Source organism: Octopus sinensis, linkage group LG2 (genome assembly GCF_006345805.1).
Source record: "Octopus sinensis linkage group LG2, ASM634580v1, whole genome shotgun sequence".
Taxonomy (NCBI): Eukaryota; Metazoa; Mollusca; class Cephalopoda; order Octopoda; family Octopodidae; genus Octopus; species Octopus sinensis.
In genome coordinates this window covers 144,747,899-144,764,033 of record NC_042998.1, presented here as the reverse complement: position 1 = coordinate 144,764,033, position 16,135 = coordinate 144,747,899, and the positions used below count along the sequence as shown (strand labels likewise).

At 37.9% G+C, this 16,135-nt stretch overlaps 1 protein-coding gene across 5 annotated transcripts in view; it reads left to right on the top strand.

Moving 5' to 3' along the window:
* The window catches only part of LOC115223946 (citron rho-interacting kinase), a 366,166-nt gene that overhangs the window by 233,396 nt on the left and 116,635 nt on the right, over window positions 1–16,135 (top strand). For all 5 annotated transcript variants that reach the window (XM_036500031.1, XM_029794695.2, XM_036500033.1 and 2 more), the window contains 4 exons: window positions 5,516–5,581; window positions 5,915–5,998; window positions 8,068–8,142; window positions 11,632–11,715. In XM_036500031.1, coding sequence (XP_036355924.1) covers window positions 5,516–5,581; window positions 5,915–5,998; window positions 8,068–8,142; window positions 11,632–11,715 — 309 coding nt within the window. The remainder of the gene's footprint in view (window positions 1–5,515; window positions 5,582–5,914; window positions 5,999–8,067; window positions 8,143–11,631; window positions 11,716–16,135) is intronic.

Genomic DNA, 16,135 nt, shown 5'->3' with positions numbered 1-16,135 from the left:
GAGAGACTCTTTGTTAACAACAAAGGTAATAACTCTGAACTTTGCCCAGCTGGTTCTTATTCTAGTAAGTATGCTTTCAGAGCAACTTCCATCACAGCTAATTTGGTCACCTAGGCAACAAAAACTATCTGCTACCTCCAAGGATACCCCTGGGCATTTGATGAAATCTATTTCCTGTACATTGTTAGTGTTTATTGTACCTGCACATCTACTACACACAAAGACTACTTTCTCTGTTAACCTTCCTGTGATTCCACTGCACCTCTTTTGTGACCATAGCTTACACTGAGTACACCAAATGTAATTTCTACCTATATCCTTTCTACATATCAAACAGGGCCATTTCCCTGAAAAGATTAGTAATTTGTCTGCTTTCCTCCTTACTTGTACTTTGTCCTTTACTAAATTAATTCTAAGGCCTTTGGATTTCAGTCCTTACTTCGATACATAAAACTTCTTCATAAAACTTCATAAAACTCTGGCAGAGATACAGCTATAAGAACAAGGGCAATGAGTCTTAAATTGAATATTTCTTGCTATCCAGAACACCTCGAGCCTCTGGTCCTCACTCAGCAGAACATTGGCAAACTTCTTCCTTTCTACTTCTCCCCTGGCTAAATACACTTATCATCTAGCTTCTCTTATAGCTACCTGGTACAACTCTCTTCGAGGCCTGTTTCTTTGCTTTTATTGCTCTGTCTACTACACTGTTCTACCACCATGTCACTGTAGGTCTGGTTGGGTACTTTGCACCAACTACAGAGTTTACCAAAGATTGATTCTCAGTAGAATCTTGTTTATCATAGTCCTCCAGGTCATAATAGAGGAATTTAAGACTCATTGCCCTGAGGAGACTCATGTTGGTATTTCATTTGGCAGAAATACTCATTGGGTGGGTGGCTCAAAATGATGAAAATTTGGTTTATCTTCAAACATACATAAATACATATATAGATTAGGTAAGCGACTGTGTGCGTGTGTATATACAGTGATGGATTCAAGGTTTTCATTTATTTATGAGTTGATTTCTTAATTTCACCAGAGTATAAATACCTATAATGGTGATACTTTAAAAAAAAAATTTAATTGAACTTATAAATTTCCTGATAAGCAAGTTTAGTCAAATACGTACAAAGCTTAATTCACTTCAATTAAAAAGCATGATTAAGTGACGCATTGTAAGCCACACTATAATTTGCAAAAAATTTATCTGTACAAAGTATGCATTGTCCCCCTCCAATGCCTTTTTCTTTCTTCATTTTTGTTGTTCCCCACACTCTACTTTTTTACAACTTTATCACTGTGCTTCAAACATTTAATATCTGTTGCAGTCATTTAAATTTTGCTATAATTCAGAGATACCATAACCCTTTTACTTAGCCTTGAATAACTGATTTCTTCTGTTAATAACTAGGAAATGACATCTAGTTTCATAACTTTAATCACTTTACACACTTTTCTGAGACTAATCACTCTTTTATCTTGATTAATGGTACATATTTCTTGTAAAGAAATGAAGCTAGTATGCTCTGCTGGATGTGTAATGCCAGTGTGCATATACAACAGAGTGTAAGCGCCTTGAGAGGAAAGTTGGATGTAAGAAGCATCAGATGTGGTGTGCAAGAGAGACAACTGCACTGGTATGGTCATGTGTTATGTATGGATGAGGACAGCTGTGTGAAGAAGTCCCACCCTAACTGTGGAGGGAAACTGTGGAAGAGGTAGACCCAGGAAGTGCTGGGATGAGGTGGTGAAGCACAACCTTCAAACATTGAGCCTCACAGAGGCAATGACAAGCAACCGAGACCTTTGGAGATATGCTGTGCTTGAGAAGACCCAGCAAGCCAAGTGAGATCATAGCTGTGGCCAATACCAGTGTCACATAACCGACCCATTTAAACTACCCTTCAATCATCAGGCAATATGCTGTGCTTCAGAAGATCTGTTGAGTCAAGTGAAATCATTGTCATGGCCAATGCCAGTGGCACATAAAAAGCACCATTCAAGTGTGGCCGATGCCAGTGCCACCAGCCCATAGAAAGTGGACATTAAATGATGATGATGATTTCTTGTAAATGATATTTGGGAGGGGGGGACCTCTAAGCTATGCAGGTGAGAATTAGGCAACATGTATAAGGTGATACCAATAATTAAAAATAAAGACAATACATTGTATTTAATTGACAGGTTGTTTAATAATGCTTGTATTATATTTTGAGAAAGATTTCTCTTATCAAATATAAGATGGAAAATAATCCATGAGTTTAGAGAAAAGTATTATCAGCAGGCTTTCCATTTCATTTCTTGGTTTATAAATTTATTACTTTTCCTTATGTATGTAATTAAAGCATTAGATCAGTGGTTCCCAACCTTTTCACTACCAAGGACCCCTTTTATTTAAATGAATTTTCCTACAGACCCCAGAATATTGAAAGGTCTGTCAGCTCAACATGTTCACAGACCCCTAGTACTACCTTTGCAGACCACCAGGGATCTGCAAACAACAGGTTTGGAACCACTGCATTAGATGATCATGAGTTCTAATATTACTACATTAGTTGTACTTCAGGTCAGAAATATTATTGTATTTTAGTCAGTCTACCTTGTTGAAAACTAAGTACTTTCATGTCATTGTTGAGTGGTTAATAAGATACCAACTATATTCCAATATCATACAAATGTTGGAATCTCTCTCAATATACTTTATATAAAGATGTTTATTCCATATAAGTCTATATACTTTCCTCCATTGCCACATACATACTTCAGTATTGAGAAAGTGTGTTTGCCTGTATATATCTATATATATCATTTATATGGTCTATGATTTCTACTAAATTAGATGAAACAACTCTTGCAAGAGAAGTTGAACCCTAAAATAATAATTACTGACAATCCAAACAACTCACAAAATTTGCTGCTTTGATCTTCATTGATGTGGAATGGTTTTTCAACTTGGTTTTTTAAAAATGATGACATGACAGCATCATTCACTAAGTCTTTGGCCAATAAATTTAAAGCTATGGCAAATTTTTAGTTTGTGTTTTTTTTTTCTTTTGTTTGAATTCTATTTTAGAATGCTGGTAGGTTAAGTGTTAAAAATACGATAGCAAAGAACATTGATAAGTGACAGGTTTTTTGGGTTTTTTTTTATGGGATGGGTTTTCTTTCCTATTTTCCAATTGACTCTGACTTAATATTAACATCTGTAAGCAGTATTGGCTTCTATACTGTGACTGAAATAGATTTTGGTTTACTGTGTTGTCTGAATTTTGCTTCATAGTTTTCTTCCTTTTCTTCCCCTTCTTCTTACTCTGCCTCTTCTTTTTTTTCTCTTCTTCTTCTTCCTCCAGCATGTGAGACTGTTTCAATGAAATATGTTACACATTGAATTTATTCACAAGGAAAATTTACCATTATCATCACCATCTTTTAACTTTTAATATCCCCCCACCCACTTCTTACTGAAGTAGGCTTATGTTGTCAATTCATGATTCTGAAATATTGAAATTGTACCTATGGAATATCTGAATCCAAAATCAGCAGTATAGAACATTAAAAATACACTTTTGCGTTACCTCCTCCTCCTCCTTCTTCTTCTTCTTCTCTCCCTTCCCTCTCTCCCTCTTTGAAGAAAATTTCTAATATTCCTTCTCTTTGCACTACTGTAGACTCCATGAGCAATGTAGATCATGGGATGAGGGTTTAAGTACAGTACTTTCATTATAATAATTTAACATCTACTTTTCAAGCTAACATGGGCTGAGTGGTTCAACAGGAGCTGGCAAATGAGGACTGTGTCAAACCTCAGTGTCTGTTCTGGTATAGTTTATATGGCTAGCTTCCTTTCTTAGCATCAGTCATTTCACAAAGTGTACTGGGTGCTTTTTACTTGGCATTGGCATGGTCACCAAGTAACTTGCAAAACATAGGGAGGCGGGGTAGTATTGAGGGAAGTTGCTTTGTACTAGGTGATAAGAGCTTAAAGTATGACAGACAGAAACAAATGTTTTGCTGTTGGGAAGATACATGCATATTTAAGACCAAATTGCTATTACTCATCATTGACATTTAATGTCAATGATGAATAATAGCAATTACTAAAAGGTGCAGGCATGGCTATGTGGTAAGAAACTTGCTTCCCAACCACATGGTTCCAGGTTCAGTCCCACTGCATGGCACCTTGGGCAGGTGTGTTCTACTGTAGCCTCAGGCCAATCAAAGCCTTGTGAGTGGATTTAGTAAACAGAAACTAAAGCCTGTTGTATAAATATATATATACACACATATATATATATATATATATATATATATATATGTCTGTGTTTGTCCTCCACCACTGCCCGACAACTGGTGTTAGTGTGTTCTCATCTCTGTAACTTAGTGGTTTGGTAAAAGAAACTGATAGAATAAGTACAAGGCTTAGAAAAAAGTACTTGGCCGATTTATTTGACTAAAAATTCTTCAAAGCTGTGTCCCTCATGGTCACAGTCCAATGACTGAAACAAGTAAAAGATATAAGAAAGATACTAGTTACTTTGCTCAGAGTTGTTTTAATTTACTAAATATGAGATGGTATCAAAAAGTTCCCGAACTGTAGCACACTAACAGATAGTAACAAACAGTTGCATGCACAGTGAGAGCTAGCATTGACCTTCATGGGTCAGTTTGCCAAGTGACATCACTGTGTTTACTTTGCAAGTTGTGAAATTTGTTTCTTTGTGATTGTGTATGTTGTAGTCAGTGATTTTGTCATGAACAGGAAGTTGAAACAAAGAGCCAATGTGAAATTTTGCATTAAAATTTGGGAAGTCTGCTACAGAGACATTGAGCATGCTTCAGCAAGCTTACAGCAACAAGGCAGTCGGTCATATGCAATGGGTGCTTCAAAAGCAGAAGAACATCCCTGGAAGACAATGAGCAATCTGGAAGACCTGCCACATGCATCACCCCTGGAAATATGGAGAAAATTCATCAGCTTGTGCATGAGGATCCTCAGTGGACAATCAATGATGTTGTTGGTCTGTCTTAAGGGTCCATGCAAGCAATCCTGATGTTTGGATTCTTCACAACAACAGTGCACCCTGTCACCAAGATCTCACTCGTGAGTTTCTTGTCAACAACATGGTATCACTTCCGCACCCACCCTTTTTGCCAGATTTAGCATCTGCAAACTTCCATTTCTTCTCCAAGATGAAAATGCAGCTCAAAGGTCACCATTTTAATACTGTTGTTGAGATCAAGAGTAAATCGCAGAAGGTCCTTGACTAACTTAATGAAAATGTCTTCCAGGACAGATTCCAAAAGTGGCAGGAATGCTGGGACTGCTGTATTGCAGTGCAAGGTGACTATTTCGAAGGAGATGACGTTAAACTTATTAAACATAACTAGTCTGTGAACCGTTTGATACCACCTGATATTAATAGAAAATGTGTGGTCTTAAAGTGTGTTTAGTTGGAAGCCAAAAATAACGTTAAAACAATCTTAATTCTATTTTATGTGTTAATATTTTCAGGCAGTGACTGACAAAATTACAAGAGATGAGGAATCGGTTACATTAGTACTTGAAAACAAAATTGAGGTAAGAGTTAATTCTGTTGATGGATTTGCTTGTGTTAAAATTTGAAACAAAGGCAGCCTGCTGACAATCATTAATGAATTGGACAAAATGCTTAATGACATTTCCTCTGACTCTTTATATTCTCAGTTCAAATTCTTCAGAGATTGGCATTGCTTTTCATCCTCGCAGAGGTGATAAAATAAGTACTAGTCACGCATTAGAGTTGATGTAATTGTCTAATATCTTCTCACTAAAATTGCTGGCGTTGTGCTAAAATTAGAAACTTATTTTAATTTTTGTTGAAAAGTAATGAAATTTTTAATAACTATTAGTTGCAATTGTCATTTTTTTCAGGAACTGAGAAAGCAATTAGAAAAGAAGAGTAATGAGAAGGAATTGTCAGATGAACGAGAAAAACAACATTTACGAAAAATCAAGGTCAATTACCAACTTTACCTTCTTTTATTTTTATTCAGATGATACTCTCACAAGAGATACCATAGTTTTTATTCCATAATTACCTCTTTTCAAAACTAAACCTTTTCTAAGGAATCTTGTTTAGTTTTTCCATTTGTTCTTGTATTGTTGTCATTTCTTCCATGGCACCATATATTCTATTCTCCTGTTTGCTTGAGTCTATTTAGCTGTAGTGTTGTCACTGAAAGTAGAGTAGATTAAAGCAAACAAATAGAATATAATTTGTTGAATTTGCTTTCATAACCATATGGTTTCAGGTTCAGTCTCACTGAAAAAGAAAAATGTTATTCATTATGTTTTCTTTGTGCATGTGCATGCACACACAGCTGTGGTTAAGAAGTTTGCTTATCAACCATGTGGTTTTGTGTTTGGTTCCACTGCAGGTATCTTATGCAAGTATCTTCTACTATAGCCTGGGTTGACCAATGCTTTGTGTATGAATTTGTTAGTTAGAATGTATGTGAATGTTTATATCCTGCTCTAACACAAAAAAATCACTCAACTATGGGCAGTGTTATCAACAAGTCAATCTGGTTCCACGCTTTTGAAAATGAGGGGAATGAAAATTCTTTTACTTGCAAAACAAAGTAAAAAAGAGGAAAAAAACAGATACAGATTAGAACAGGAAGATCTTGCAGCTGTAAAAACAATATACTTGAATAATATTCATTTAAGCCAATGCTGTGAAAATTTTTTAACTATCACCCTTGTTCTTTCTTTTACAAATACTATTTCAACACACCATTGCTACCTTTCAATGAAATCAAATATCCCACAATAAATAGCTGCTGGCAGGTTGATAACCATTAAAAGATTACGTGTACATTAGTCATTTCATGAATATAATATAGAATGTCAAAGCATTTTGCACAGAATAAAAATGAAAACTATTCTTTTTGAAAATTAAGGCTGTTAAAAACTGCATCTATCACTCAGATTTCATATGCAACTCTGTTCCCACTACACATGAAAAAAAAAAATTCTCACAACCCTTTGGGTGGTAGGTGATACAAGGCATTTTGGCACCACCGCCACTTATTTGGCATCACTGATTTAATACTGACTTATTTAGCATCAGGCATTTTAATGTTTCCTTTATTCTCACTGTCCATCCATCCAACCATCTTCCTATCTCTGTTTGTGTGTGAGCATATTTCTCTTTATGTGTAGGAGAGTGTCAATCATGTTCTATTAATAAATTGTAACTTTCTCTCTTTCTATTTATCTGTCTGTCTATCTGTATATGTATATTTCTATGTATGCTTAACTCCAAAAAGTAATCACCACAACAGATTGCATTTCCAGTCAGCCATACCAAATCATCTCATTGTCCCAAGCATGGTTGCACCCACTTTGAAATCTACGAATGTGCTGGTCTGATTCATGCTAGCATGGAAAAATAGAGAAAATCCCAAGACAAAAGACATGAAAACTTACAAGCATCTTTACTTTCTTGATGGTCATCTTACCAATGTTGACGTGATGGTCAAACACCTCCCAATTAATGATAATGACTGATCTTCTCAGGTTTACATGTCAATCTTATTTTCATCAGCTTACTATCACCATGACCTCTATGGAAGTGTATGTGTGTGATCATCATCATTTAATATCCACTTTATCTTGTTTGCAAGGGTTAGGCAGCATTCATTGAGGCAGACACATTATCTACTGCTGGATGCTCTTTCTGTTGCCAACTCTCACCTGTTTCCAAGCAAGATAATATTGCCTCATTGACTGGCATGTTTGCATAGCAGGTTGGAAAGAGATGCTGCAGTAATGCTCATTTACAGCTATCATGCTATGTCATGTGAAGGAGATGCAGACACTCACAAGGTTTTGGTCAACCCAGAGCTATAGTAGAAAACACTTGTGCAATGTACCATACTATGGGATTAAACCAGAGATCACATGGTTGGGAAGCAAGCTCCTTAACCTTTCTGCCATGTCTGTGTGTGTATGTACATTGATACAAAGACAGTATAATGAATAACTTTTTTCACTTTCGCTCTGTTGTCTTAAAACCTTAGGAGCTGGAAAACATTCTTGATGATAAGGAGAATCTGAAAGCAAACAATGAACAGCGGCTTCTGACAAAGATTAAGGTGAGTGTTTAATTATTTTTATCACCAAGATTACTGAGTTCATTCATGAAAAGACAAAAGACCAATGTAAACTAGTAGAAATTTAGAAGCCACAAGGCTGAAGGCTTTGACCTTCTCTCTTATTCAATGCTATATGTTAAGTTTGTGTTTGTCATTTGACCAATCATATATTCATACATTGAATAATCAGCTACATTCAATTTTGTAAATGTGCTAAAGGTCAGGTATCTGAATGGAAACTGTCATATTCTGGTAAATTGTTTCTGATAAGACTTGCTAACATTACACACACACACACACACACACACACACACACACACACACACACTGTTGTATGGTTAAGAAGTTTGTTTCCCAACCAAGTGGTTTCAGGTTCAGTCCAACTGAATGGCACCTTGGACAAGTGCCTTCTGCTATAGCTCTAGGCCAAACAAATTTTACAAGTTGATTTAGTTGACAGAAACTGAAATAAGCCAGTTACTTGTGTGTGTGTTTACACACTCAGAGTGGCCGCCTCCTTATTGCACTATGCCTCCACCTAGCTAACAATTATACTGTAAGTTGTGACATGCTGTAATAAATAGCATGTGGCTAGCATGGTGTGCCTTCATCCACTGTGTGTGTGTGTCTGTGTATTGGATTGCATTTGCACTTCTTCCAAATCCTGAACTACAAAGCAGAGATGCTGTTGTCATTTCTCTTGCCAACAAATCATCTCTTGGTTTTGTACCTTTCAAAACATTCAGAATAAGATATCCTTTACATTTTCCACTGCTGTGCTGTGAAAGTGCAAAGGGTAAACACACACACACCTCTTACATATAATAAAATGTAATGTGTGTCCTATCATTCATTCTGTCAAAGGAAAACTAAAACAACAAATAGAGTGGAAGTGAGTGACAGTCAGAGACACTAAATGCAGGCAAAGTGTAGTGAGAGGTTTTATTCTGAAGTTACTGTGTAAATTTTTATCAAATAATATTTACTTCACCAATTTCACACACATATATGAAATTAAATATTACTGTTTTGTTTTCAAAATATCATTCATGTTGCATTTATATACACACACACACACTCTTTCATTTTTTCCCATGTTTCTAACCCTTATTTCCAAGTAAAAGATAATACACATGTATATGTATGCACATGCATCAATGTACATATGCATGTTTGTGTGTATGGCTGTGTGGTAAAAAGTTTGTTCCTTGATTACATTATAACCCCAGATCAACTGAAGCCTTGTGGGTAGATTTCATAGACAGAAACTGAAAGAAGTCTGTCTTGTGTATATATGCATCTTTGTGCATGTTTCTCTCCCACCACCACTTGGTTTGTTTACATTCCTATAACTTAGCAGTTCAGCCAAAGAAACTGACAGAATAAGTACCTGGCTTAAAAATAAGTACTGGAGTCATTTCAAACCCTTGTGAATAGATTTAGTGAACAGAGACTGAAAGAAGCCCACCATGTATATATACATGTGTATGTATGTATGTATGTAGGTAGGTGGGTATGTGTGTGTGTGTGTGTGTATGTATATAAACCATAAAAATTAGGAGATTTGAGAGGTGAATATATATTTAACCACTTGCCATCCTTAGGATTGTGATCATTTTGCAAAATTCCTCATGTAGTATTAATTTTGGTGTGGAAGATATGCTTACATTTTTGCATTACTATGTATGCTTGGTATTATACTATACAATTGTATATTCTTTAAATCAGTGGAGATGAAGAAAAGCTAGCTTATGAGACCACCAGAACATAATGGTTACACCAACAATCAACTCGTGTGTGTGCAAGCATGTGCACTTGTTTTACTGCCTCTTTGCCTTGACATTGGGCAGTAGTTGTAAGCAAGTATCACCATCATGCAAGAGCTGTTCTTCGTTTCCAGTCTTCAATGTAATCACATTTGGGTATGGTGAAACATGGCCTTACTTGGAAACAGATGAGGGTTGGCAACAAGAATGGCATCTAATTACACAAAATCTGTCTGTTCCATGCAAGTATGGAAAAGCAGATGTTTCATAATATATTACATGGAGGATAATATTTTCAACTGAGACATTACCACCATATTTAATTGTTCGAAAACTTCAATTCTGTGTATATGCATATATTTATTCAATCACTGACATTTATCAAGAGTTTCTCCCATTGTTTTGATGTGCCATTTTTTATCATTAATAAAACAGTCAGTATTTTTGATGACATGGGTATGCTAAGATATAAATATACACACACATATGATGGGTTTCCATTGCTGGCTTCTACAAAGTCCACTTACAAGGCATTGGTGAACTTGAGGTTCCAAGGTGCCATACTGTCAAATAGAACTTGAGACTACATGGTAACAAAATGAAGTCTAACTCTACAGTTATACGTGTACCTCAATGTACAGGTTGCATGTTATTGCATCCAATAGCATATAAGATGCCCCCCCCCCCAAAAAAAAACGACTGTCTCAAATCACCCTGGTTGTAGTATGCAAAGTTGGGTCTCCTCTGACTTTAATGCACTGAAAAGTTAACTTTCCTGAATTATGTATTGCTGAAATTGGTGTGTGTTTAATATGCCCATGCATCATCAAATGTAGTGTTTATGTGACATACTAGTGTTAACCATCATTTAACAGGTAAATTTGGAAGTATATTTTTGTCACAGTGGCTACTATCTGGAAATATGGCACTCATACAATAATTATAATTTAACTTTTATCAAATTTCTTATTGCTTATACAAAATAATGAATACTAAGTTTTAAATAATACTAAGTTTTAAAGGAAAAATATTTATTGCCATAAAATAAAATTAAACGAAACAAATTTTTTATTTGTATAAATATATGCTGCAATAAATATGTTAATATTTTTAGAAATTTTATCAACATAATTGCAATTTACTCCATCAAAAACCGATCTCTGCAAAATTTCATTAAAAAAATTTGTATATCTTTCAGAAAGGTGTTGGGGTACCAAACAGAAGTTACACTCCCTCTCTCTTTCTTTCACGCATACCAAATCTAGTCTATACACTAATCAGCCACCTCTTGTGTTAACTCTCTCCATATCTCTTTTTACATTTTCCCCCCTCTCTTTATAATGATGTAAAGCATGACTGGAAAACAATCAACTAACCAGCATATATATCAGCTATTATTATGGAGAGATATAAGGAAATGAGCTGGCTGAGTTGTTACTGGTTTGGATAAAATGCTTAGGGGCATTTCTTCTGGCTCTTTATGTTCTGGTTTCAGATTCCACCAAGGTCAACTTTGCTTGTCGTCCTTTCAGTGTTGATAAAGTACCAGTCAAATACTGGGGTTGATGTAATCAACTTACCCCATCTCCTCAAAATCCCTGGCCTTGTACCATAATTAGGAACAATTATTATATAGAGATAGAGTAAATGTTATCCATGTAGACTGCAACCCCAATATCTTTTTGATGTTTATGTGGGATTAAATGTTATTTATGTTTCACAGGAACTAGAGAATCAGTTAGACCAAGAAAATGTGGACAATAAGTTACTGGAGAGCAAGGAACAGCGACTTCTAGAAGAACTAAAGGTAAGCAAGCTTTTACTGAGAAACTGGAAATCCATGACCTCTCAAACCTATATAAAATGTGCTTGTATCATATATACACCACCTAATATGTCTTAGTGAAATGTAGCTTGACTCTGATCAAGCAGTCCTCTGGCACACATTTGGCTGGTTAGATAATGAGGTACAGTCCATAGTGCCTTCCTTCCAATGACACTGTCTCCACCTAGCTAACACACATACTGTACTCTCTGACATACTCTAAAGAATTGTATGAGGGCAGCATAGTGTAGCTTAACATGATTATTTAAAGATTTGATCAAATGTTTTCACAGAATATTAGAAGTGAATAACATTCATTTACAACAATCACAATATCATCACAAAATACTAAAAACTTGCATGCGCACACTCACACACACACACAGTGTATCATCTTGGGCAAATGTCTTCCATTAAAGCCCTGGATTGACCAAAACCTTGTAGGTGGATTAGGTAGAGAGAAACTGACAGAAGCCCATTGTATGACATCTGTAAATGATTGTCATTTGTCATACAACCAGTGTCATTCATTTCCAGTATTCTGTGAGAGCATGCCTGGTTGTGGGTAAATATTATCTTGGATACAGATGAGGGTTGGCGACAGGAAGGACCCACTGTAGAAAATCTGCTTCAGTAAAACCCATGCAAGCATGGAAAAGTGGATGTTGATATGATGATAGATACACACACACACAAGTACATATATGCTTACATATATTTAATAATATATATGTGTGTGTGTGTGTGTGTCATCATCATCATCGTTTAACATCCGCTTTCCATGCTAGCATGGGTTGGACGGTTCAACTGGGGTCTGGGAAGCCCGAAGGCTGCACCAGGCCAGTCAGATCTGGCAGTGTTTCTACGGCTGGATGCCCTTCCTAACACCAACCACTCCGTGAGTGTAGTGGGTGCTTTTTATGTGCCACCGACACAGGTGCCAGACGAGGCTAGCGAACGGCCACGATTGGATGGTGTTTGTTACGTGCCACCAGCATGGAGGCCAGTCGATGCGGTACTGGCTACGGCCACGTTAAGATGGTTTTCTTATGTGCCACCACAAAACTACAAATTCCATTGACGTTCATTGATTTTGATTTGATTTTTGATTTTCACTTGCCTCAACAGGTCTTCACAAGTAGAGTTATGTATCCCAAGAAGGAAGGTATGCACAGGTGGACTGACTACGTCCCAGGTAGGGGCCATGGGTTATGGCCTCACTTGTCCTGCCGGGTCTTCTCGCGCATAGCATACTTCCAAAGGTCTCGGTCTCTGGTCATTTCCTCGGTGAGACCTAAAGAGCGAAGGTCATTCTTCACCACCTCGTCCCAGGTTTTCCTGGGATACCTCTTCCACAGGTTCCCTCAACCGCTAGGGTGTGGCACTTTTTCACACAACTATCTTCAGCCTTTCTTACTACGTGTCCATACCAGTGTAGACGCCTCTCTTGCACACCACGTCTGATGCTTCTTAGGTCCAACTTTTCTCTCAAGGCACTTACACTCTGTCGGGTATGAACACTGACATTACACATCCAACGGAGCATACTGGCTTCATTCTTGCGAGCTTACGCATATCCTCAGCAGTCACGGCCCATGTTTCACTGCCATGTAGCATGGCTGTTCGCACACATGCTTCGTACAGTCTGCCTTTTACTCTGAGCGAGAGGCCTTTTGTCACCAGCAGAGGTAAGAGCTCTCTGAACTTTGCCCAGGCTATTCTTACTCTAGCAGTTACACTTTCGGCACACCCACCCCAGCTACTGACTTGGTCACCTAGGTAACGGAAACTATCAACTATTTCAAGTTTTTCTCCCTGGAATGTGGCGGAAGATGGTCTCTGCGCATTTTCAGTGTTTATTGCACCAGAGCATCTGCCACATACAAAAACTATCTTCCTAGTTAGCCTTCCTTTGACATTGCTGCACCTCTTATGTGTCCATAGCTTACACTTGGTGCATCTTATAGAGTTTCTACCTATACCTTTTCTACAGATTGGGCAGGGCCATCTACCTGAAGGCGTTTGAGTTTTGTCTACCTTCCTACTTATGAGGACTTTGGTTTTAGCTAGATTGACTCTAAGGCCCTTCGATTCTAATCCTTGTTTCCACGCCTGAAACTTCTCGAGTTCTGATAGTAATTCAGCAATTAGAGCAAGGTCGTCAGCATAGAGGAGCTCCCAGGAGCATCCTGTCTTGAATTCCTCCGTTATTGCCTGGGGGACTATGATAAATAGGAGGGGGCTGAGGACTGAGCCTTGGTGGATCCCAACCTCCACCCGGAATTCTTCACTGTACTCGTTGCCAACCCTCACCTTACTAACAGCGTCCCTGTACATGGCACGCACAGCTCTCACTAACCATTCATCTATCCCTAGTTTCCTCATTGACCACCAGATAAGGGAACAGGGGACCCTGTCAAAGGCTTTCTCCAAGTCAACGAAAGCCAGATACAGAGGTTTATCTTTGGCTAGGTATTTCTCCTGCAGCTGTCTCACCAGAAATATGGCATCAGTGGTGCTTTTCCCTGGCACAAAACCAAACTGCATCTCATCTAGGTTGACTCTCTCTCTAATCAGTTGGGCTCTGACCCTTTCCGTAACCTTCATTACCTGATCCAACAGCTTGATACCTCTGTAATTACTTGTATCTAGGGCATCAATTTTACCTTTGTAGCAGTTGACTATTATGCTACTACACCAGTCATTGGGTATGACTCCTTCGTGTAACACCTGGTTAACTATATGGGTGACTAGGCTATAGCCGACACTGCCAGATATTTTGAGCATCTCAGCAGTAATTCCTGATGGGCCTGGGGCTTTCCCTGTCTTCATGCTTCCAATTGCCTTAACTACCATGGAACTGTCAACTCAGATCGCTGGTCCCTCTATTGGGTCGACATTCGGCAGACTCTCTTTATCCCATTCATTCTCTTTGTTGAACAACCTTTCATAGTGGCATCTCCAAACCTCTCTCTTTGCATCCTCATTTAGCGCAAGTGAACCATCATCCATGCGAACAGATTTCTCTCCTACCACATCACGATTCTCTCTCACACACTGTCTTGCAACACGAAACACCTCAAGTCTTTGGCCCTCACGGCACAGAACATTTGCAAATTTTTTCTTACCTGCTTCCCCTCTAGCTAAATATACCTGTCTCCTAGCTTCTCTTTTCGCAGTCTGATACAATTCCCTACTACTGCCTTTCCTCCAGTCCTTCCAAGCCTGTCTCTTGTCTCTAATAGCCCTGTCTACAACATTGTTCCACCACCACGTTACCCTGGGACGAGATGGGACTTTGCTCCATCCACAGATCTGGTCAGTGGCTCTCAGCAGATTGTCCCGTAGAAACCTCCAGTTGGCTTCCACATTATGTGATGCTATATCCCCTTCTATTTCGTCGAAAGCTTCGAGTAGAACTTCTCTAAATCTCCGTCCATTTACAGGATCTTTAAGTTTCCAGACTCTTCTCCTCCGAGCTGGTCTTCTTCTGAGCAGCCATTTGGCCCTGATCCTGAAGTCGCTAACTACTAATCTATGTTGAGGAGTACATTCCTTGCCTGGGAAGGTTTTGGCATTTATAAGCAGCCCTCTTTCCCTCTTTCTGGCGAGGATGTAGTCGATCTGGCTAGTGTGTCTGCCAGAATGGTAGGTGACTAGGTGGGTTTCCTGAAGTTGGTATTGCAAATCATAAGATCATTTGCATTGCAGAACTCCAGCAGCCTGGTTCCCTCCTCATTGCGAGAACCAAAACCGTAGCCCCCGTGTATGCCATGGAAGCCCCCGACATGCCGTCCAACATGTCCATTGAAGTCACCTGCCACGAAGAGAAGGTCACTGTCATTTGTCAACGAGGTAGTCTGTATATATATATATATATATATATATATATATATATTGTTGTATTTCGGAATGGTCATTTTGCCAGTTTAGCCAATATATATATATGTACACATTCGTAATATACATGAATGTGTATGTATGTATGTGTGTGTGTGTATATATATATACATATATATATATATATATATATATATATATATTAATCAATGAAATTTCAACTTAGTTTGATTTTCATGTTTTATTATTTGCAATTTTTACAATTTTACAGTATTGAAATAACCTAGTACTTTCATGCATTATGCAACCATCAGGTTTATGTAGTGACAGTTGTGTTCCACAATTGACAACTGTAGCAAAATGGTCGGATTTATCCTTTAAATACCCTGATGGGCTCCACCAGGCTGAATCTTACAAACTGTATTTTGACCAATCAGCATGTGGCTTAGATGTCACAGATTGGTGGGTATCGTCAAGTATTCTATACTTTGACCACACCTAAAGGAATAATTGTTAGGCTATATTTTGGAATGTTGTAAACATCACTCTTATTTTCAATGAA